The 24,704-nt window shown below is 33.4% G+C and overlaps 2 protein-coding genes across 10 annotated transcripts; one reads left to right on the top strand and one right to left on the bottom strand.

Annotated features, from left to right (window-relative positions):
• Nucleotides 1-1,556: 1,556 nt before the first annotated feature.
• LOC126818131 (NADH-cytochrome b5 reductase-like) lies at nucleotides 1,557-14,889 on the bottom strand. 5 transcript variants are annotated; one of them, XM_050545346.1, is made up of 7 exons: nucleotides 14,805-14,889; nucleotides 6,108-6,303; nucleotides 5,492-5,637; nucleotides 4,602-4,689; nucleotides 3,617-3,721; nucleotides 2,679-2,882; nucleotides 1,557-1,853 (listed from the first exon to the last, which is right to left on the bottom strand). In XM_050545346.1, the coding sequence occupies exons 2-7, from the start codon at nucleotides 6,282-6,284 to the stop codon at nucleotides 1,662-1,664; spliced, it is 912 nt and encodes a 303-aa protein (XP_050401303.1). In that variant the 5' UTR covers nucleotides 6,285-6,303; nucleotides 14,805-14,889; the 3' UTR covers nucleotides 1,557-1,661. The 5 variants fall into 5 exon arrangements, with proteins under 5 accessions (XP_050401303.1, XP_050401305.1, XP_050401304.1 ...); XM_050545348.1 differs by having other exon boundaries at nucleotides 14,712-14,824; XM_050545347.1 differs by lacking the exon at nucleotides 14,805-14,889 and adding an exon at nucleotides 11,226-11,500.
• Nucleotides 11,403-24,460, top strand: LOC126818129 (probable proline--tRNA ligase, mitochondrial). 5 transcript variants are annotated; one of them, XM_050545343.2, is made up of 13 exons: nucleotides 11,403-11,451; nucleotides 16,647-16,824; nucleotides 17,320-17,393; nucleotides 17,886-17,963; nucleotides 18,395-18,467; nucleotides 19,121-19,228; nucleotides 19,594-19,687; nucleotides 20,243-20,274; nucleotides 20,637-20,710; nucleotides 20,890-20,969; nucleotides 21,967-22,102; nucleotides 23,489-23,668; nucleotides 24,317-24,460. In XM_050545343.2, the coding sequence occupies exons 2-13, from the start codon at nucleotides 16,650-16,652 to the stop codon at nucleotides 24,428-24,430; spliced, it is 1,218 nt and encodes a 405-aa protein (XP_050401300.1). In that variant the 5' UTR covers nucleotides 11,403-11,451; nucleotides 16,647-16,649; the 3' UTR covers nucleotides 24,431-24,460. The 5 variants fall into 5 exon arrangements, with proteins under 5 accessions (XP_050401300.1, XP_050401297.1, XP_050401299.1 ...); XM_050545340.2 differs by lacking the exon at nucleotides 11,403-11,451 and adding an exon at nucleotides 11,480-11,803; XM_050545342.2 differs by lacking the exon at nucleotides 11,403-11,451 and adding an exon at nucleotides 11,940-12,512.
• Nucleotides 24,461-24,704: the final 244 nt, after the last annotated feature.

Consider the following 24,704-nt stretch of genomic DNA (forward strand, 5'->3'; position numbering starts at 1 on the left):
GTTAAACCCCCATTCACTCTCTCTCTCTCTCGTATACGGATTTTAGAATGTGCATTGTGTCTTAAATATTGGATATTGGGATCACACATTTCCACGGCAACATGACAACATCATTATGGATTGAAATGGACCAATATTGAATACTATATGTGTTTTTAATATTGAATATTATGGAAAATATTGAGTTAGAGACTTAGCTCCTTTAACTCAACAAATACTTACAGTATGACCACCTATCATCTTCCAGTACAAGTCTTGCATTCCCCATCAACTAAAACACTATGAGGAGTGTGTGGTCACCTGAAGTTTCTTGCCGCCAACTGTAATTCTTATGAGTGTTTGAAATATATTTGATTTGTATTTACCAACATTGAAACCAAGTTGTAATCTAATTACATTTTCTGTTTGTTTCAGTCAATTTAAATTATATCTTCTAATTATAACACTTTTCAGCTCTATTTTTGTTGAATTCTCATAAGGAAAATTTGTAAAGGCTTTCGGTCGTGATGGGAAATTGAGAAAAATAGGCAAACTTTTCTCTAATATCATTGTCAGTACTGATGATTTAGTCATAAGGTAATCCGATTTGTCCATCTTCTCTTCTCTAGGACGAAAAAACTAGGCCACGGGTACACATCGGGGTGCACGTAAAAGATCCATTGGCAGATGGAATTCGATATAAGAGTAGGCCGTAGCGCCGATGTATGGCGTATACAATGTATTATAAGGTCTGTGCTATTCCAAGCGTGGGCGGACAGTCAGAAAAAGGTCAGATCGACAAGGCTTTATTTGTTAATTTTTTTTCCACGCATATTCCCCGTCCTGAAACACCCACGGCTCCAGGACAGCATAGATGCCCCCACTGTTAATTCTTGTTTCTATGACCGGCTCTATATTTCCCCAAATGTTCATTGGGTTGAGCAACGTCTTGATCAATAAGCATGTATGAAGTTTACCATGTGTGCACATTTGGAATTTTATGATTAGGAATGTACAGGTTGGGATTTTATAAGAAGGCAATATTTAGGTTAAGATCTAATAATTAGGGAATATGTAGGTTGAGATTTTATAATAAGGCAATATGGAGGTTGAGATTTAATGATTAGTGTATATGTAGGTTGGGATTTTATAAACACAGTGTGTAGGTTGAGATCTATTGATTTTAGGGAATATATGGGTTGGGATTTTATAATAAGGCAATATGGAGGTTGAGATTTAATGATTAGGGAATATGTAGGTTGAGATGTAATGATTAGAGAATATGTAGGATGAGATTTAATGATTAGGGAATGTATAGGATGAGATTTAATGATTAGGGAATATATGGGTTGGGATTTTATGATTAGGGAATATGAAGGATGAGATTTAATGATTAGGGAATGTGTAGGATGTGATTAGGGAATAATATATAGGTTGCACCCTTTAGATAATAGGGTTATCATTACTGAGTTAAGTTAAATGGTTTTGATCCTTGTATGTGACAAGGAGAAGGGTTGCCTGCCTAACCTTGTAGGTTTTCTCTGTGGATTTATAAAAAAAAACACTCATTCACTAAATTTCATAACAGTTACGTAATAAATTTAATAAAATGTATATAACAATATGTTATAAATTTAATAACACCTATATAAAAACATTTAAAAGTCAGAAGGCACCCTGGCCTAGAATTTGTGTATATTTGTATCAGACACTTTCAACTTGTTTAAATAGTTCAGTATGTCTGAAGTAAAACTATTTGAACCACACACTAATATTTTATATTTTTTGTTTAAATCTAGTTCTGTTTGTAATAAGTCTTGTGATATTCTGTGTAAATAGATCTTCTTTCCATAATGACATCCAACTCCATCTTCCTAAAAACATTACAAAACAGAATTAATGGCCTAGAAAATGATCAGGCTATTTCCCTGCACACCATGCTTTTAGTCCATTGCGTGAGCCTGTAATGCAAATGTTCTAGTCACCACAGATAGAAGTATAGTGCTGGAATGCAACAAAAATATAGCCAAGCATCTAAAACCTTCAGAGATATGGAATGTGTACACATTTTTGGTGACAGGAGCAGTAACTCAGTTTAAATTAGAATTTCTGAATACTTCCTAACAATCCTATACGGGGAAAATAGCTGCACATAAAATCATTCAATCAGGTATCCTCCATTTGACTAGCTCAGCAGGGTTTAAACTCTGTTTTCAAGGTTGCTGACACTGGAACAACTGCACCCTGAATTTTGAAAGAATTTCTCCGGGCCAGCTCCACAATCCATTCAAGTTTCAAAAATATCTCGCACAACCTCTGAATTGTACAGCATTAAAATGGTTTCAGTGACAATAAGACATCATAAAATGAATGTGTGGCTCTTAATTATGATATACCTACATATAGTTGAACAATCAAAACAAGATTGAAATAAAATTATAATGTATATAATGTAAGAACTTATATTGGGCTTGTGTTTGTTCCTATAAATATTGTTTAAATTAAATAAAAATCTGACAAACTTTCACCTAGAAGAATTCTTACAGATAGACAGACAGACTGACTGACTGATGGGCAGAGGTGATGACAATATACACCCACATAAAATGCACCCTGTATAATTTAAAACCTCGCCATCAGACTTTACTAATGTATGGACCATGATGAAGTTGTATACTATATTTTTAATTCGCACTTACATTACTTAATGAATACACAACAGTGAAATTCCAAAATTGGCTCCATTCATTCAGTTGTTTCTTCAGTAGAATGTTGGAATAACTTGAACATCCAAATATAAGTTTTAAAATAACTTCATCATTTTCATTATCTAATATGGATGTAATTAAAGGCACCATAGGAGCTATACCAGTTCCCATACAAACTATATATAACTGATCATACTGAAAATATATATAATAGAATATCACTAAATAATGCATTCCATAACATGACATCACAAACAAACAAATATAAACCTGTTAACTCATGGTGACATCGCATGCAATAAACAACAAACATATATATCAAATCCAGTGAATGGATCTGGTTCCAAAAATATTCAAACAGTTTCATAATGCCATTTTCTCCTAATATTTAAGCCTCTGGGCGAGTCCATGAAAGTAACCATGTGAAATGTGGAGAACCATTCGCTCCTATTGTGGGCAGCATAATGTTGCTTTCTTAGTTTTCCTCTCATAATTCTCCCTGTGATACCAGTCATACCAATAGTTATTGTCTCGACATACAACTTCTGGATGCAAACAAATATTGTGGGCACTACAATTAATGTTATGGTCTGAAATCAAAATCAAAAAAAGGAGTTGAATTTGTAGAAATAAGGTAATGCATAAATCTAAAGTCATAAATAAGGGTATCAATGGATATGGTTAAAACACCATAAGTGTTTGAAAAGTCTATAACATAACAGAAATGAAAACTATGTATTTGAAAAAAAAAACCCAGAAAAAAAACTATACTATGCGTAAAAAAGCAGTAATTCTAATGATATGACTGGTTCTTGATTGATCAATGATGTTACTAAGCATTTGAAAAGAAAATATACTTATAAAATTTTACAAATCAAAATATTAGCTTCTTTAATCTTGCTTGTCCTCATTTATAAATTTTAAATTACCAAATTTTGTTTGTACTGGAATTCATTAAAAGGTCCTCTAACATCCACTTTTGTGCCAATCTTCCATTGTTTTATTAGCTGAGAAAGACGACCATTTGAATATATCTATGAAAAGCAGAGAGAAATAAAAAATAGATGTTATCATCAATTGAGGCTTTTTGGTCAAGATGATGTTTTTAATCTTGTTTCTCTATATTGTATTTTTCTGTATATCATAGCTATCCACCCATCGAACCCTGGACATCTTAGGCCTATTAATTTCATGATCAGTTCATGTAAATGTCAAATAAACCCATCTGGTCTTGATGATCCCTGAACCCTTGGCCATCATTTGTCATTCTGTTTTCGAGAAAACATTGAAAAATTGAGGTGGCAGTGGTGATTTGTGACACATATCTAGACATGAATATAACATTAGACTCCTTTAAATCTAGACTGAAAACATATTTATTTGAGAAATATTTGCAAGAGTGATTGTGTTTTTTGTATCGCTATGTGGAATTAGAGCGCGATATAAATGAACTTATTATTCAATTCCATCAGCTACATCACACCAACCAACAAAAGTTTAATAGAAACAGAGTAATAAGTGAATATATTATACTCAAACTCTAGGTTACAAACATTATTTCTTAACCTCAGACTAAGATTCTGTTTATAATCTACTGGAATTGAAGTTTATTGCCCCCTAAACTGATCCCCAATTTGTCTTTATTGCCTAACCGAATGGCAAGAAATCTTTTAACAATTTAAATGTCTAAATCATTGGAGGATGTATCTTTTAAAACTGTCAACTATCTGGATATTGATTGTATTTGGATATAAAAGTATAAAAAACAAAATTTGATAAATAATAATTGTCTGATTAGTAGGTTTTAGAGTTTGTGCACCATTGTATGCAGGTGATAGCTGAAGGTCTCCTCATCATGTCTGGATCAGATGTTTGTAAAATAGCACTTGAAAAATCTAAAAGATAAATACCTACCTTTATTAGTAAATCAAAAAACCCAGATTGATTAATATCTGATATAGGTGAATACTGTCTAATTACAGGATGTACACCATCATAACACCTAATAAATAAAATAAACATTTAATTACAGGATGTAAATTTGCCAATTAAGATTGGAATACAATACTTTCAGAAAAGCATTTTCTAAGTCAAATTACAACCCGTAAACAATTGCATAAACTAGCCATCAATTACTTGGTAACAAATTACACAGAAATTTACCAGAACCATAAATAACTTATATGAGTGCAACCAAGACTATGTCACCACATTTATTTAAAAAGAAATTAGGAGTAGGCTACCCCACATGAAGCAAGCTATTAGATTGACCAGACTTTAGACAGAAAACTTATTCATTCACACAGCAGTGCAGAATGCAGATGTATTGGACAAAACACTGCTTGGAGTATAAACATTCCAAAGCATCCCTTACTTACAGATATTTATAGAAACCTAACAACTATTTACATCATCCCTAACCCGGAAACTTAAAACAATAGAAGGCTTTAATATACACCATATCATTCTAAAAAATAATTATTGGCCAGATGTAAATAAGGTCAGGGGCTAAGTGAGAGGGACGCAATGACAAGCTTTACGTCATGGTTTAGAGTTTTTGTGCCCCCTTGGGTTTTTGCGCCCCTTCACAAATGGCAAAAATTCATGCGATTTCAATGTGGTTTCAACATTATAATCATAATCATAAAGCTCAACCAGTGTCAAACATATAATGTGGGCCAGATATGCTACAAATTGACTCTTGCATGTTCCACACAGCCCAATATTACCCAGTGACACTGAGAGGGACTGCCACCCCACCCCCTTCCCTAAATAAGGTATATGATTTGTATAAATGAACTCACCTGATTATAACATGTTGTCCTAACTTTAATCCCAGACACTGGTAATTTGGTATTTGAAATCTATAAATAAAAACATCCTGTACATCATCAGCTACTATTGATATTAATTCAAATTGTCTATATTCATCTGTACATAATATTGGACCCTGGAATTAGAACATAAAAGTTTATTTGAATATAAAAAGCTGTGATGATTACATATATGAATTGAAATGGGATTTAACATTTTACTTTTCTGCACTTACTGCACCAATGAAGAAGGGCATATGTCATATACATATAGTGTAAAATGTGACATGTGTAGATCACAAGGTCTGTCATATAGGCAAAGTTGTGAGTTAAACCTCATAGGCCTATATATAATTGTACGTTACACGGACAACGAGTGGATCACACATTACGTCCCACCATAGGTTTTCTCCTGTTTCATTTCTGCCCAAAAGAAAGTTATCGTAAAAATAATATACAGTATGTTAGTCCTAATTGTAAGCCAAATATATAGTGTAGACAAAGATGGAGAATTGCACGACAAATGCAGCCATAACAAATAGATACAATTGAAAAGGGGCTGGGATACGTGAGCAGACCACATGTGAAGAGTATTGTGATATAGTACCTGATTAAATATTTCTGTTTGTTTCCCCTGTTTAATTCGGAGGCATTCTTTCTCCCATATTTTAACATCACTTTCATACAAGTCAAATACACAAGGCACACAGCCGTTACCACAGCAATCAGAATCAGCAGGTTTCTCTGGTTTTTCTGGTAGTTTATAAATCACATCAGTTTCCATTACCGGTACATATCTTTGGCTTTAATTTCACGACAATAAAATTATTACAAAACAGTGAATTGATCATAACAAATATGGAGTGGAATTACCCCCATAATTCTAACTCCTAACCTAGTTATGCCTATGCTAATATGCTTACTTCTATGCATGTAACTTCTTACTAACACATGTTAAATTGGCTATTTACACATGTAAAAATGCTAATTTATATGACTTATTTTTTTAAATATTGCAGTTAGAATTTGTATTTTGTTCTTTTCCATTATTACTTTTAATTTATTGTAGGCAGTTTAGCTCCGTTAACATTTTGACATGTTACAAATGTTTCGCGGTAAAGGCGCCATAATTCTAAGCTCATTTTGGTAACAGACGGCGCTGTTTACAATTGTATGGTGGCTCATTGGGAACATGAACAATTGACCCGACAGACATGACGACATTTTTTGTCAAAAATAATACAAATATTTTACGTACAAAAGCAAACTATTCTAAACTATAAATAAATAGGCTATTTTATCGTGCATTTCCACAAACAATTAACTGTCAATTGTTTTGGCCTATTTGTTTTCTAAAAGAATAATATATACGCCATGCATGAAATTGAATATATCAATATAAATCGGTCATGCTTAGTTTAGCTTGTCTCTTCCCCTCAAAATTATGAAATATTTTACGTACACAAATAAAGTATTTATGATATCATTGAATTAATCTATAGCGGGCCAGGCATCCAAATCATCGGGAGCCGCGGTGTATCGGTGAGTAAGTCACTGGCTCGGTTACCAGAAGGTCCCGGGTTCGCTCCCGGAGTTGGAAGAGAAAGTTCCTCAGGTTTTCCGGCGTGCTTTCCACCTGTCAGTGCCTGACAAGGAACACTGTCTTAATGGGACGAAAACGCGATGGTGTGCACCAAGAGTAGGCCATCGCACCACTGTCTGTACAAAATCCCCAGAAATTGCACACTTCATGACGTATGCCCGTCTTCATTAGCACAGTCGGTGCGTAACAACAGGATGTTAAACTTTATTTCATTTCCAAATCACCACTTTTGTGTTAGGATGTAGGAAGGCTTTTAGGGATTGGGCGAACGATTCACTGGTCTTATTGACCCCATTCTATAGGGTCATATCTAAACGAATATAAAGTTGGTATAGTTCTACATTGTTTACACTCTCTCATCAAAGTCCCATATTATGCTACCGTTGATGGGTTTTGGGGTAATTGTCACCACCCCTCCCCTCTTATATTTTAATATTTCCAAATGAAATGAAATGAAATGAAATGGAGTTTAACGTCCTACAGTTCTGCTTGGAACTGGGCTAATGAAGACGGGCATACACCATACAGTGTGCTATGAGGGAAATTTTGCTCGAACAGAGGCACTACGGACTACTCTTATATCGAATTTCAACTGTCAAGGGATCTTTTACGTGCACTCCAATGTGTACACGGGACCTCGGCTTTTTGTTCCATCTGAACGACTAGACAGCTGTCCTTGTCAGGCCCTCGGTACTGCATCACTGACAAGGGGGAACCACACTGTAAAATCTGGATGAACTTTCTCGGCCAATGTAGGGATCGAACACCCGATCTACAGGCTAGCGAGCCAGCGTCATACCTTCTTAGCCACCGTGACCCCCCCATTAATGTTTCCATAGGGTAGTATGATAAATATGGGTTTGATTTTGGCACTTATCTCACGATAACATTTTGGATTATAGCTCCTGATCATACAAAAATCGCACAAATAGCTTGTGGGTCACAATTTTTATTCAATTTATTTTAAAACTAAAATTGTATGTTATATCCGAAAGAACTCGAATAGGTTCAATTTTGGCACATATTGGACCTAATTTCCTGGATTTTAGCCCCGAAGAGATCATAATTTTGATTCTTTTCCGAAAACATTGTGAACGCAATACAGGCTATAGTTTTTAACAGATTTTTTTTTAGATTTTTTTTAAAACAAATTAGGTTATGGCCCCTTAGCCGAAAACCCCTTTAATATTCAACCTTCTGTAAAATATAAAATATTGTTTATAAACCAAAACAAACACAATAAAAACTTAGAATAATTTACTTTTGCACGTAAAATACTTTATTTTTTCTTTTAAAGAAAAAAAATAGCCTAATTTCTTTTAAACAATTGTACCTATGTTTGAAAGCAAAAATGCCACGTTTTGGGGTTATATAAAAAGGCACAACTTCACATCTCCTCAATGGACCTCCATATAATAAACAGCGCCACCTGTTACTATAATGAGAGTTAGAATTATGACTTATCATAACAGGTTAAAAGGGAGTCATAATTTTAACGCACATTATGCTAACAGATAGCGCTGTTTATTATATGGTGGCTCATTGGGAGCATTTAAAATCTCGCCCTTTTCATTACCCGTCAGACATGACAACATTTTTCTGTCAAAAATACTAAAATATTTTAGCAATTATTCTAGACATTTTTCAGATGAATAAATGGGATACTTTTGCGTGCATTTGCCCTAATACAGCCTTATCGATTTAGGTTGGTTTTTTTTGCAATATTCGTTTTCGATATTTTTGAGAGAAGTAATAGGCTATTTGTTTCTCAAAAGATAAACAGAATATATTACGTACAAAAGTAAATTATTCTGATAATATTTAAGTAATATAGAAATACACCCCACATAGGTGGTGAGTTGTCGCTAGGGTCAAAAAAAAGTACACGGCATAAAGTAATATTTTCTGTGGAGTAGATCCATTACTGAATACAGAAAAATCAAAATCAAAATCGTCTATTGATATCTTTTCGAATAAATGCATTTTTTCTGAAAATAACCGATAAGTTCATCGTTATCCGTCGGATTTTTCACTTCTAACTTTTGAAGATGAGCCAACACACAAATTTTGGGTCACATAATATTTCAGATGATTCATTGATCTTCTCGGAATGACATATGCATCGTATATGAAAGTACATTCACATATGTCTTGAACAATAGGCAACAATACACTGAAGGAGTTTTTGTCCGTATTCTGGATGACTCAATTCACGCTTGTATCCACCAGTCTGCCAGAGTTTTTGGAAATCAGCGTGTACGGCCTCTGAAGCTTGTTCGCTCCAGTAGCCCAGCCCATGCTGTTGTTCATTAGAAGTTGCGGCTTGTGCATTCAGGAACTGACTGATGTGATCAAACACTGCGTGCACTTTTGATGTTACCGGAATACCTAGACTTGAATACGACGCCTCGAAAGAGTTGATTTGAGCTTGAAACGACCGGAACTGCATTCTGGGGAATTCAACGACAACCAGTGCTGCAAGATTTTGAGTAATATTGACAAATTAGAGGACTTAATGAATGCTGATGGTAATGTTGGGCCGGAGGGGCAGAAAGTCTTGAGCGAGTGTAACAGCGATGCTTCGGGATGAATTTGCACGCGGATTATGAAACATCAATCAACTCTTTCGAGGCGTCGTATTCAAGTCTAGGTATAATATCTGAAATATTATGTGACCCCAAATTTGTGTGTTGGCTCATCTTCAAAAGTTAGAAGTGAAAAATCCGACGGATAACGATGAACTTATCGGTTATTTTCAGAAAAAATGCATTTATTCGAAAAGATATCAATAGACGATTTTGATTTTGATTCAGGAAGTTACATTCCGAAATGCGCGAATATCGAAAGAAACCGAGATCTTTGGGTTATAAACTTACATTTCAAGTTTCATCAAAATAGGATTAAAATTGTGACCTCTAAAGGGTCCACAACCTTGATATATTTTGACGAGATTTGAGAACAAAGGGCAGCCATTTTGTCTGTCAGTTTTGGGCCGAGTTTCATGAAATTCGAACTCAACCGTCCTTAGGGTGTTACGGTGATTTTTCGTACAATCAGGGGCCATAATTCAGGAAGTTATGTTCCAATATGCACGAATATCGAAAGGAGCTGAGATCTTTGGGTTATAAGCATACATTTCAAGTTTAAACCAAATCGGATAAAAATTGTGACCTCTACAGTGTTCACAAGCTAAAAGCTTGATTTTTCGTACAATCAGAGGCCATAATCCATGAAGTTACAGTCCGATACATGCCAATATCGAAAGGAACCGAGATCTTAGGGTGATAAACCTATATTTCAAGTTTCATTGAAATAGGATAAAAATTGTGACCTGTAGACTGTTCACAAACAATTGTGGACGGACGTCCGGACGGACAGGTGCGACGACAATATACATCCACATGAAAATGTGGGCGTATAAAAAATAAGTTATATAAATTAGCATTTTTACATGTGTAAATAGCCAATTTAACATGTGTTAGTAAGAACTTACATGTATAGAAGTAAACATATTAGCATACGCATTACTAGGTTAGGAGTTAGAATTATGGGGGAAATTCCGCTCCATAAACAAATGGCCAATTTACAGCTAGTATATGAAATGGGTATATGGCTATTTCTTCAGTATAGGAACCCTGCCAATAGCCTTGTAAAAACATAGCTGCAGTCTTTCACACTGTGGGGAAATTTCTATCAGTTGATTTCATCATAGAGAGGATGTTTCTTTGAGATAGTTGAGACAATTTGAAGGACTTGTGTGTGAAATTTGTCATTACCTGTCGCAAAACAATCGAAAATTCCCTAAAAATTCAACTGAAATTAAATAAAGTACTGCATATTCTCAGAATCGCTGCATTCCTGGACATTAATTTACACCCAATTCTGCAAAACCTGGGTTTTTACATGCCTTCATTTAATGCTCTATGAGAAAAGTGAGTTAGAGGGATAACTTTATTTTGTTATTGTCATCCTTTTTGGCCCAGAAACTGGCCCATTAATAACGTAACGTTCTGTCCATTTATTTTACTTTTATTTTTGTTTATGAAATAAAGAACCTTTATAATAATATTGTTTTTTATGCCCCTGTTAGGTGTATAGTATCCACATGTCCATAACAATTACATTTATGTCGGTAGAATATCCTTAATTTTCGCATACGGTCGATTTTAAAAGCTAGAGTTATTTTCTGTCCAAGTTCAGTTCCGTTATGTTATGTAATGTCAGTCAATCGAAAATAGATAACGGGACACTCCCACTACCATATTCAGCATCGATAGTTGCGCAGTCAACAGCTTGTCATTTTTCATCCGCCAATCTCCGGTATTTTTATGCAGTTCTCATCTGATAAGTAAATGCGCATGTTCTGTCCAAAATGTTACGTTAGAGTTAAGTTACGTTAACTTTAATAATTTTATGGATAAAAAAATCCTGAGTATAGACTTTGTAATGAAATTAATAAGATAAGAAATTTATCAATGTGCGGTTACCGTAAAGGCCATTTTTTTTAGCTTTATGTAAGTCGCGAGAGGTGGGGAGCATTTTTCGCAAGTAGACAGAAAGTTGGAATGATCGTATCGTAACAAGACGGAATTATATCGTAACAAAGACAGAATGCCACTGTACCCAAACTGGGAGGGTTGGTGAAGGAGCAGATACATCTTAAAACAAGACCTATCACGATATGCAGTTTGTCGGTACAGGTACTTGTCAGTAGTCGCGGTCTTCCAGTACTTCGATGTTTTTTGCTTTGGTGCTCCGAAGAATTCAATCTTGAGTGTTTTGGGTTTTTTTCTTTTCTTTTTTAAGTCCCATTTTCCATCGATGATTTTGACATGGATAACTAAAGCAAAATTAAATAGTTTTATTTAACCCATTTTTGACGATAGCAAATTAGTTCGCACCCATCGCGGCCCCATCATACCTGTCACACCGTGTCAATGACTCTGGCATTATATTCCAATATTTTCATGTTGTCACTTACGGCTAATAATTTTGTGATGTGGAGTGTGAAATGGAATCAGATTTTTTAATATTTACTGCCAGGCATATCGTGGAATATGATAATGTCTAAGAAATCGACTATTTATTATTTTATTGGGCGTTATGATGCGAAGAACGCGTATACTCGAGCCGAGATCAAGCGTGTCGCCGCCAGCTTGGATACGCTTTCAAACTAACGATAACACAAAACTTACGGCTAATAATGCTAGACTTTGGAAAGCTAAATTGAATCAAAACTTTTAGGATTTAATACAAGCTACATAGAGGAATATTACATTGTCGAAGATTTCAACTATCTATTTTTATTTTCGACGCAATGAAGCAAAGAAGATGACCATTCTTGCAATATATCCAAAGAAAGGCAGAAATGTTTAATTGCCGAAAGCGATGAAGTGACCGTCATTTGGGGTGATATTTCTTTTTAAAAGTTATATTTATATTTACTTTGACCACTGCTGCCAACCTGAGCCACAACATTTTTCTATTTTTAAAAAAAAATCTTTGGGCATACTTGTTCACGTTATTTTACCATTATGACAGAAAAAAGTCATAATTTTAGTGGAATGACTTTTCAATGTAATATAAATTTAATTGCTACTTTGTACAATTGAATTTTATATCATTAGAAAGAACACGACAATCTGTACATTTTTGTAACAGAGTATATCTATGTATAGAAAATATTTTTTAGTTATTTTCAATTTTGTAAAGAGGGTATCAGGATTAACAATAATCCACTAATTGGCTTAGGGAGATGGGCTCTGCTGATTTAATGAGCTTAGGGGTAGGGTAGCTAATCTTTTAATTGGCTCAGGGTTAAAAAAACAAAACAAACACATAATTGTTTTGACCTAGCTTGTGCCTCAGTATTATGATTGACAGTACTAACAAGGTTTTCTAATTTTTTGGCAAAATAAATGTTGTATTGTAACAAGAATAAACAAAATAATATCCTAACAAGTTACTCAACTCTCGCAAAGTAAGAAACCAAAGTTTATTATAAACCAAGCTACTTTTATAGGATAGTAAGGCATGAATATGTTTGATTATCAACTTGTTTTGTCTACATACTCAAAAGGTCTGGTTAAATTTTGTTGTTATCTTTTCACTTCAGATGTAATAATTAATACCATCTCTTGATGCTGATACATACATGTTACACTTATTGTTATGTTATTTTTATGTTATTTATTATAAAAGAAGTTATTACTATGTTACATATTAAAAAATAAATTGGATTTTAAAATTGTATCTTATTTAGTTATGATTATTGATTTTTTTTCCATCCAGTTACATTACTAATGTGTGCTAGCCTCTTGGACGAGATTGAATTTTAGAGAAATACATGATTGGATTTTGGATATTGGAGTTAGTTATTATTATAATTAAACTTATACCATTAATTTAGAAGAAAATTGAATAAATTATATTGAATATCGACTGTGAAATGGCAACTGTAATTTCGTCTTACTCATTCAGTAGCTTGCTTAAAAGAAAAATGAACTTTCGACCAATCCTTGTGCTAAACCTTATCTTTCCAGTCAGTTGTTTCTGTTATTTCCTTGAGGAATTCATTGAGAAGAATGGGTAGAATCATCAATTTACTCGATATTCTTATGTAACCTTGAAATAACTAGCCCCGCTGAAATTCCGTCCAAGTTACATTACCACCCTGACCACTTTCACATATTTTAATATATTGCTTTGTAGTGATTATAAGTTATCTTCTAAGTATTATTTTCTGATAATTAGACTGTTAGAGATTCAGAAAAACCATAAGATCAATATATTATCTTATTTATATTTTTGTCAATTCAAACACCCTATACTGAAGAAAGAGCCATTTTCACGAACTGGTATTTGCACGAACCATTACCCTAGCCCTGACAGCCAGGTCACAGTAAGTTACCATATTTAGTCAATTAAAATTTGTAAATGTCATTTATTACGCCTACTATATGACTAGAGAAGGTTAATAATTAATTTTATAAAAATAACTCTGTCTTTTAGAGAAGGGTCTATTATTATTAAAGCATACAGGCCGACAAAGGTCTATATCTGCATCAATGACAACAGGGCCCTACAGAATATCTTAACAATAACATTAGGTCGTTTTTAATGTTTTGAGGATTTAGGACTATCAAACAATTAAACTGATTTACATTCAATCGTTTCCGTTTTTACTCAAATTTCAAATCAGTTCTGTTCGGCGAAATACACAAGAAGTCTGAATCGAATGGCAATCTCTAGCGTCTGGTTATTCCAGTTGACACCGATAGTAATTATTGCGCATGCTCTCCAGATAAGAATATGGCATCATCATTTGACATGACTTGTGGAATATGTCTAGCATCGTTCATCGAGTCCCTTGTTACAAGCGGAGCTGAAACGCATCATGGTACACGATTCGTGTACTAATGTTAAAATGTTTATTTTGAATCAAATAATGGATCTTTTCCTGGTAAGATCACAACATCAATGTTGATTTAAATTGACAAATATTTCGTGTTTTCAATGTCGAAGACTTTGGATGATATTGAGTTAAAGTAGGCCTGTAGTATGAACTTCGCTATACAAATTATGAAATCTTGCAGTTTAACTGTTGACCTTTATTCTGGATGCTCCTGTCTACGATATCACCCACGGTGAAAGTGGGCGTAAAACTCAAAGAACGAACAAACGAACGAACTGGATGCTTACTTTGGAACTGTACGTGTAGGTTATATCATTGTTATATTGTACTGTTGGCAGAAGCCTTAGTGTTTCGGATTTATCTCCCTTGGCTCAATATTGGAACTCTTTTGATCAGAAAAAACAGATTTCACCTCATTTCCGGGTTTGGAAATATCCACAATTATCAACAAAATAACTCGTTTAAGAATGGCCAAAATATTTTTATACAGAGTGAATACTTCTAGAAACGTATTAGAAGCGAAATGTGCCATGACAAGTCGGATGCAAGAAGCTACAGACAACTATTTCTTACCACGCCGCTCAAAACATGCAGACGGTTACCGGTATCCTGCGAAAAGACGATATGTCACTAAACTTTTACAGAACCTTGGAAAACCACAGCCTAAAGAATCCAGTATTAATAAAAGTCAAAAGGTTCAGTAAACTATATATTATAATTTCCGAAAAACATTTAAAAAAATGAATCCGTGGGATATAGGCCTACTGAGAATCCATTTACATGTAGGCATTTTGCCAGGAAGAATTCCTCATGGAAGTATGCATCATTCTGTGGTCATAGGACTGGCAATCGATACTCGTTTCAAGTATCGATAATCGTCGACCATCCACCGATCAATAATCGATGATATCGGCAAACTATTTTTACTTACAATTATTTTGAAAACATTCATAATTTGTATATATATGAAATACGAATTATATGTGAGTTTATGCTGTAATATCATTATATAACATGTAAAATTTGTTCCATTGATTTGACAATAAAATATTAGTATTCCATACCAAACCCAAGGTGTTGAAACTAATCAACTTCATTCGGAAGACAGAACTGTCACGCTCGAATATCTGTCAATGTCGCTTATGACCTTAAAAATAATAACAGTAACAGTTTATTTCTCGTAGTTATTCTGATTTCTCATGCGCACAAAACACCTTGTATAGTGGCTTAATTCATATTTTTGATTCTTGGTCACTATGAGATGTATATAATTGAGATTTAGAAACAGAGCAGACGAGAGAAATAAGAGTAAAAGAAGGGGCACATGAATGTTATGTGAAACTATTTGCTCTCATCATAAGCATCCGACAGTTTTTAGTGATGGCGTCTCATGTGAAAAACAAAACGTGTGTGTTTGATGACTTTCTGTTTAATTACAGTTACCGAGCTGTGATACAGATTTATCTTTCATTGATTTCTTCTTACAAGTGGCTACCTATGCATGTAATTGCACGATTATCAATATTTTAGATGTGAATTGATTATTGATCTTCAAAAAAATGTTTTACCGACGATTATCGGCAATAACAATATTTTCTGCCAGCCCTATCTGTGGAGCATATTAAATCAATGATTTATTTTTAAATACAATGTAGAGGTAGATTAAATCATGGGAGGTACATTGGCTCTTGTAGTGAGTAAGGTACTGTTTAAATAACCAGGAGGTTCTGGGTTCGATGCAGAGAAAGTAGGCCTACATTGTACCTCTGGATTTTTCAGCGTAGTCGCTGTCCATTTACCATAAATATTGAAGCCTAAGTAAATTCCTGGATAATCCTCTGCCAACTTTTGTCTCCGCTGCTTAAATTACAGAGTCTACTGGATGTTTAATTCTCTCAATGTTCTCACAAGTACTCACAACCATTAGATGAAGAGGTTCATCCTTACGTCACATTTTTGTCTTGATTTTCAGGGCATCCAGTATTTCTCTAATAAGATTGGGTGTCTCTACTTTCCATATATACATGTATACCAAAATTGCCACACTTCTATTGGAAATAACTATGGAACCTGATAAATAGTATTGTGGAAATGTATCTGTAACTGTTTTTGTTTGTTTTATTTTACAGTTGATGCTATACAATGAAATTGTGGAACATTCTCATTCGGGGTGTTATTTTGTGTTGCCTCTTGGGTTACGTGCTTTAGAAAAGTTAACAAAAATAATTGATGAAGAAATGCAGATGATAGGTGGAGAAAAAATAGCAGTACCCACTCTATCGCCATGCGAGTTGTGGAAGAAATCCGGTAATGCTAGTTTTCATTTACTTTTGACACTCCTTAGTATATTTTTGTAATTTGTGTTTGGCAGTTGATGTGTTCAACTTTTCTTATGAATACAGTTCTTGTCATACTTTTTCTCCACGATACTTGATACAGGACATTAGTTCTTGATGGAATATTTTATACTCCATTGGGAAGTTGGAATTCATTAGGATATAAAGAAGAACTCTATCACAGTTCAAAATTTTAAGATTATCAATTTCAAATGTGTTTTGCCAATTTCCAGTCATATTTTGACTTAATATTTAAGTCTTAAGAAAGAACCGTATAAAATTCAAAATTTTAGATTATAAATTTCAAATGTATATTGCAAAGTTATCTTTTCATTGACTTTTAAATTGTGGCGACCGTGCTGCTGGTGTTCATGTATATATTTAGTTAGATACTAGGACAGTGTTGAAATTCATCGTATTCATTTTACAACCTTTGGCAAAATATATCTATTTCTTATTGTAATAGGTCGCTGGCAATCAACTGGACCTGAATTATTTAAACTTGAAGATCGACATGGTCAAATGTACTGCTTAGGACCAGTAAGAATATGTCTTTATTCTTCTATTTAATTAGTGCTACATGTATTATAAGGTTAATGTTTTTCTCAAAAATGCCTTTATTTATCGATTTTAATAGAGCTTTACCAGTACATTGCCAGACATTATTAACAACTTTAACTGAGGAACTGCTGACAAATATGTTTACTTCTCTTATGTATGTAAGGGATAATTTACTATTATAGTATATGCTGCTTCCATCCTGCATGTTGCTGCATTTATCTGCAGCATTTTCGTTTATTGTAATCTGAGATTAAAGCCACTTCTCAGCACCGATTAATAGTCAGTAAATTGTAATATATAGTTTATAATTGTTTGACGACTCACAAATTCCAATTATCAGTCACCTACCTGGACCTGAAGCTCTGTGTTCATGTTATTGAGCAGTGGCTTGGTCACATACATTTTTGACCTTTGTTAGTGTTTTACCATAAAGTAAAGCATAGTAAACCAGATCGGTTATTTTTTTTACAGACACATGAAGAATCAGTCACCAAGTTTTTGGCATCTTTATCACTGTCATATAAGAGACTACCTATTCGTGTTTATCAGGTCAGTACATTAATTTTATTAAGTTCAGATGAATTTAAGTAAATTAAAAGATAGAACATATACATGTAGCTTATGCCTGGTTATAGTTCAGAGTTTTTCCAAGCTTGTTGGAGCAAGATATTTATTAATATAAATTCAATGAAATCATTTGAAATTTAATAATAAATAAACAAATAAAGGAAAATATATTGATCCAAAAGATTTATAGTTTCTTGATGTCAGAAACATGCACCAAAAATTGATCATTTCAGTTAAATCAAATATCTGCATATTATTTTTCAGTGTTTTCACTACTTGATCACTGAGCCCTCCTTGTGTACTTTATATATTGATGACTGTTCTAATAAAACCATTTTAGAATTAATTATATATAAATATCCATTTACCTCACTATGTCAATAAATCATTGTCATGAACTTATTAAATTTAAGATTTCAAGAAAATTTAGAGATGAAATAAAACCAAAAAATGCCCTATTAAGAGGAAGAGAATTTGAAATGAAAGGTATGAATAAACATAACACATGTCAAAATGTCAGTATCTATTTCATTACCAATTCTTTTCTATTCATATATAAAAAGATATGTTTTGTGTGAAAATATGTGATTCAGTATTTTTTTTATCCTATCTAAATTTTAACTTTCATTCCTATAGATTCAGTGAATCTTTTTAGGGGAAAACTTGATTATATCAGAATAGCTATTTTAGGAAAAGATGATGTGACATAACATGACAGAACATCTTGGTACCTCAAAGGCAGAAATTAATGTACCACTTTTCTGATCCAACTGGGCTATTGAAGATGGGAATACGCCATCTAGTGTGTTATGAGGAGAATTTTGCCTGGATTGCCTACTCTTATTTCAAATTCCAACTGTCAAGGGTTACTTTACGTGCACACAGGACCTCAGATTTTCGTCCCATCTGAGGGAATAAATGCAGTTCCGTCCTGCAAATAATTGACAAGGGGAAACCATGTCTGAATACTATCTCGACCAACACAGTAATTCTTGGAAGTAAGACACTCAAAACTACATGATAAAGGAGAGGATTCGTACACAGTCGTATTGCCTTTAATAATGGTTATATTCTATCATTAAATTTTTTATCCATATGTTAATTGTTATATGTCTAATCTTTGTGTTTTTCTTTTGTAGATATGTATACATTTGATATAGATGAGAATTCTGCTACAGAAACCTATCATACTGTTTGTCATGCATATAGTCAAATATTTAATAGATTAAATCTACCATATATAAAAGGTAAATCAACAGTATTTTTTATATTATGACTAGAAGAATGCCCGGCTTCGCTCGGGGGTCATAACTCCGAAACCGGAAGTGGTAGACTAACGCCACCTGGCCTATGTTACTCCCCGGTCCGAGCTACCCCTATACCCCAAATTTCAGACTCGGGGCAGACCTAGTGTAGCCGCCAACCTCGAACAGACAGACAGACAGACAAACAAACAAACAGACAAACAACAGTCACAAATATTAGTATAGATAACATTTCTGTGAAGGAAAAAAATGACATTAAATTTTGTGGGATATATGGCTTGTCTTAAGGAAATTCACTCCAGCATTCATGAAATGGACATGGTATTATAAAATGTTTTATCTTTCAGTTGAAGGTGATACAGGAAATATAGGTGGTCAGTTATCTCATGAATATCATTTTCAATCTACAGTTGGTGAAGATACGTTACTTACATGCAATAAGTAGGTATAATTTATAATCTTAAATGTGTCCACCCATTTCTGTATTCTAATTTCTAACACTGGATACACCAATACAAGAATCAGCTTTTATAACTTGCTAGATGCTCAGTTTAAATGCTACACTTAATAAAAGATTGTGTTGATGACATAACTGGTGGAACCAGAACTGGCAGTTGTCAATTGGCTTGGGTAAAAACACGACAGATAGTTAATTTTGAATCTTGACATAAACAAATTTTACCAATTTATAAATAACATTTATATTTTTATCTTGGAGACACCATATTTATTGCAAGGTCGACACCATATTTATTGCAAGGTCACAAACACAACTTTTCGTTAAGGATAGTGCTTAAACAGGGGCATTAAGAATTATTCTAAAAGCTGTGTCTTCTTCTAAGACCAGAAAACTAGACAGAATGTTGGCCTGTTTCTGTTTTGTATGATAGGTCAAGTGTATAACCTATTTCAATGAGAACAATTAGTGTCATTTGCCTATGTACATGTATATACCAAGGAATAAATACTAAATTATCATTTCTATTTTTTTTTCAGGTGTTCATTTAAATCTAATAAAGAACTTGTAGGTAAATTTTGTTGTTACATTATTTCTGCATGCCCACATTTTATAATAAAATAAAAATTATTGATTTGCTGGAATATTTGTTTTTGATTTGTATATCATATGAAAGCTAGTCTTTGTTTTAAAATATTTTGTTCATTATGTTCAAATATAACTTATTGTGTCTACAGCTCTATGTCAAACATAATTATACTAAAATTAGAGAAAAATATAATAGCCTTATTACAAATCAAAATAAAACATCAAATTAACCAAATTCAACAATTTATTTTGTCCTAAATTAAAGCGTCCCTGAACATTAGATGCCTCATCACCCATTACATTAAATGTTTACTTTTTTAAAGGAACTGTATTTGTATTATTTAGGCGATAAAGAAAGAAGTAGTTTTTGTTCATTATCTGAAAAAGAATGTGAGTTAAAAGAGTCTGCTGGTATAGAGGTATGTTATATTACATAGGGGCTTGTTGGGCCTCCTAATATACCACCCACCAGCAAAGTCATACAAACTCTATAAAATTGCTGCCAACAAATCCCACAGAGCAAGTTGTAAAAAATCCACTTTATATTAGCTCTGTCCCAAGCTATACAAAAATAAAATTGAAATTTTGCTTTTTTCAGATTGGTCATACATTTTTATTAGGAACAAAATATTCATCAGTGTTTAATTCAACTTATTTTGATAAAGATGGTAAAACAAGGTAATTCTCATTTATTTTACCCTGAAGACTGATGTTCAATTCCATTCTACAGGGAAATCTTATCAAATTATCATGATTGTATTGAACAATTAATTTTAACATGTGCCAATTTTACTGTTAATTTCTCATTCTTAATAAGGCATAATTTAGTTAATTTTGTTGAAATATTAAGGTGTCTATTTTATTTTTTAATTTGTTTTGTCAAAATTGTTATTTTGATTAATGATGTACCAAGCTTTACACACCATTAACTCATTGTGTCAAAAGATTAAGCAAAAGTCGGGTTGTTTAATAATTTTAATTTCATTTCTGGCGGCTTAGTCTGTTGATAGTGGAACAAAAAATCTGATATATCTGAAAACTAGCTTATCTAAATTTTTGGAGAAGATAGATTGTCATGCCATAAAACAAACCAAATCAACATGTAAAATACAATGAAATCACAGATTTTACTTTTTGACCCAGACATCTAGCCATTTAATTCCGACTTTATTTTAACATCTGGTGTCTTTACATACTAAATTTGTTCCTCAAATTTACACTGTTATTTGAAATATTGATAAAAGATGGTTAATGTTACTTTTTAGACATAAATTAAAACATGATAAACCATGTAAATAATCCACAAACAACTGATAACATTGTGTTTGTGATTTGTATCTGGGGTTCTTCATCTGCCTTCGTACTTAATTTAATACACGGTGCAGCATAACTACCTAGGAACACACAACATTATACATTATCAAGGTGTGTAACAAAGCTCTTCATAATGACATAAAAAAGAATGAATACAGAGCTGTCAGCAACAAAAACCTTCCTCGGGACATCTATTTCACCGATAATCCTATTGACAAGTGATCTCTCGTGTTCCAGAAAGAGTAAGCATACCCTGCCCCATGCATGGCATTGCCACCTGTCAAAAGTAGCTGAGGCCAAAACCATCCAAAGTTAAAACCAGAATCTTGTTAGTGAATTAAAATACTAGTTATATTAACAGGTTAACACAGATGGGATGTTATGGTATAGGTATATCTAGATTATTACAGGCTTCTATAGAAGTTTTATCAACAGATAAACAAATTAAATGGCCACAACTTATAGCACCATATCAAATCTGTATTATACCACAAATGGTAAGAGTTATAAATATATTATGTTTTAATACGCCCTTATTGTATATGGTACGTCGTAGTATATTTACGTTACCTCTGTCTGTCTGTGCAATTGTCCAGAATTTTTTAAATTAAGCTCACTTTTTATACACCCACATTGAAATGTGGTTGTATATTGTCGTCGCCCCCGTCCGTCTGTCCGTCAGGCGTCCACAATTGCTTATGGAAGCTCTAGGGCTAAAGTTAATATCCGATTGACTTTAATTTATACACAGTGATTAAGGTCATGAGACGAAGAAGCCTATTGATTTTCAACAATTTCCGATAATTACTGCCAGAGTTATGGCCCTTGATCACTTCAAAAAATCTTGTGGGCACTCTAGAGGCCAAAGTAAATATCTGATTTAGGTTTAATATATACACTGTGTTTCAGGTCATGAGACGAAGAAGCCTATTGATTTTCAGATATTTCCGATAATTACTGCCAGAGTTATGGCCCTTGATCACTTTAAAATATCTTGTGGATGCCCTAGAGGCTAAAGATAATATCCAATTGACTTTAAATTTATACACAGTGTTTACAGTCATTTAGAATAATTACTGCCAGAGTTATGGCCCTTAATCACTTCAAAAAATCTTGTGGACGCTCTAGAGGCTAAAGCTAATATCCAATTCAATTTAAATTTATATATAGTGTTTGAGGTCATGATACGAATAATCCTATTGATTTTCAATGATTATCTGATAATTACTGCCAAAGTTATGGCCCTTGTTGACTTTAAAAATTCTTGTGACACTCTAGAGGCTAAAGTTATCATCCGATTGACTTCAGATTGATACATAGAGTCTAAGGTTTTGAGACGAACAAGTATATTGACTTTCAATCAATTTTGATAACTTGAACAGCTAAATCCATGATATTAAATGTTTTGTATACTAAACGTTAGCATGGGGCAGAACTTTTTTAAAACCAAACAAATTCTAATGATTTTCTGATAATTACTTAATGAGTTGTTACTTTTAATCAGATTTTAGTGTATTATAAATGTTTCATTACCGAAAAAAGTAAAAATATGCAACAACTCTTGTTGACTGTCCGGACGATTTAGCTGCTGTGAGCATATGTTTCCTTGCCTGGCAACCTATCTTTTATTAATTGTATTTATTTCAAGAAGAGGTGCACTTAATGCATAATGTTAATCAAATCTAGGTTTTCCCCATGTTGACATTGAAGTCCGAATAACTGCTTGAGAATCAATTCATGTAGTCAAAATTACATCAATTTTATGCAGAGTTTTTGCCCTGTCACCAAAACCTGGTGCATCTTAGGTTGTTTTGAATATTATATAAAACTGTTTAAGGTTAGAAGGATTCTTTAATTAAAAGAAATAATAATTATAATTTCAGAGTGGATTTAAATCAGAAGAATTTTTTAAATTAGCAGAAGATATGAGTGATGATTTGAATACACTGCATTATTTAAATAGAGAAATTGTGATAGATGATAGAATACACATGACAATAGGAAAGAGATTATATGAAGCCAAGAGAATAGGCTATCCCCATATTATTATCATTGGTGAAAAGGTCAGTAAACAACATTTGATTTCTTTTTTTCAAACTCACTTGGCTTCTTCAACTATTCATAGACATAAAAACCTATTGTTGTGCATTAATTAAAAGCATAATCATTTAATGCTTTTATTTGCTTACATGAAGGGACATGTTTACATGGCTATTGACATATAAATAAAGATTTGACCAATAAATGTTTATAGCCCTTGTTTTCTTTCAATAGAATGTCAATATCTAAGTTATATTTATAGCACAGCTTTCATGAGTTAACAGGTTCAAACATCGAGACCGCAGGTCGAGATGTTAAACCTGTTAACGAATGAAGCGTGCTATAAATGACTTGTAACATTGACACCTGCTCAACATGCTTGTTGTTATTGCACAGAAAACCCACCCCACTTCTCTATATGTTTTCTACTAAAACTAGTGTACACCAGCAAAAGAGTGCAATAACGTTGAACATGTCTAGTTATTGCACGGTTAAGCTCCACCCAATCTACTAGAGGGAAAACAATCTGCTTATTCAATGAAAAGAACAAAGGAAGATTTCCCGTCCATGTTACAGATAATCAATTCTCCAATTGTATGTAACCGTTCTCTTGTAACGATAATACAAATATTTTGAATTCATAACATTTTCGCATTTTATTTTTGTTTCAGGCCTTAGAGAATCCTGCAATATTTGAAATCATTGATACATTCTTAGATAAAGAACCTGAATTTCTAACTTTAGAAGAACTTAGAGACAAATTATCTACTATTATAACAATTTAATTAATTACTTGATAATAAAATTCAGTTTTATAATAAAGCGTTTGTTGTTGGACTGGCAGAAAGTTACTTCTTACACATGATAAAGCACACATAATGAATTATTGACAGTTGGAATTCGGTGAAGAGTAGACAGAAACACCGCTGTCATTTTAAGTCATTTGTGGGGTTGGATGGCCGAATGGTTAGCACATGCGCGCTGTATCATAAGGTCTGTTATTAAGTCAACTGGCTTGGTTTCGATTCCCCGTTGTACATGACAAGGAGTGGGGTTGCC

Source organism: Patella vulgata, chromosome 4, assembly GCF_932274485.2.
Source record: "Patella vulgata chromosome 4, xgPatVulg1.2, whole genome shotgun sequence".
In the NCBI taxonomy this organism is placed as follows: Eukaryota; Metazoa; Mollusca; class Gastropoda; family Patellidae; genus Patella; species Patella vulgata.

What these genes read in the sequence shown, in the direction of transcription:
- LOC126818131 (XM_050545346.1), bottom strand. Translation starts at nt 6,284, where the DNA reads ATGGAAACTGATGTGATTTATAAACTACCAGAAAAACCAGAGAAACCT. An exon ending in AAACAGAAATATTTAATCAG is followed by an intron (nt 5,638 to 6,107) that starts GTACTATATCAC and finishes TTCTAATTCCAG; the next exon opens with GGTCCAATATTATGTACAGA. An exon ending in GGACAACATGTTATAATCAG is followed by an intron (nt 4,690 to 5,491) that starts GTGAGTTCATTT and finishes TTTATTTATTAG; the next exon opens with GTGTTATGATGGTGTACATC.
- LOC126818129 (XM_050545339.2), top strand. Translation starts at nt 14,985, where the DNA reads ATGGCCAAAATATTTTTATACAGAGTGAATACTTCTAGAAACGTATTA. An exon ending in AAATGTACTGCTTAGGACCA is followed by an intron (nt 17,394 to 17,885) that starts GTAAGAATATGT and finishes TTTTTTTTACAG; the next exon opens with ACACATGAAGAATCAGTCAC. An exon ending in TACCTATTCGTGTTTATCAG is followed by an intron (nt 17,964 to 18,394) that starts GTCAGTACATTA and finishes ATTAAATTTAAG; the next exon opens with ATTTCAAGAAAATTTAGAGA.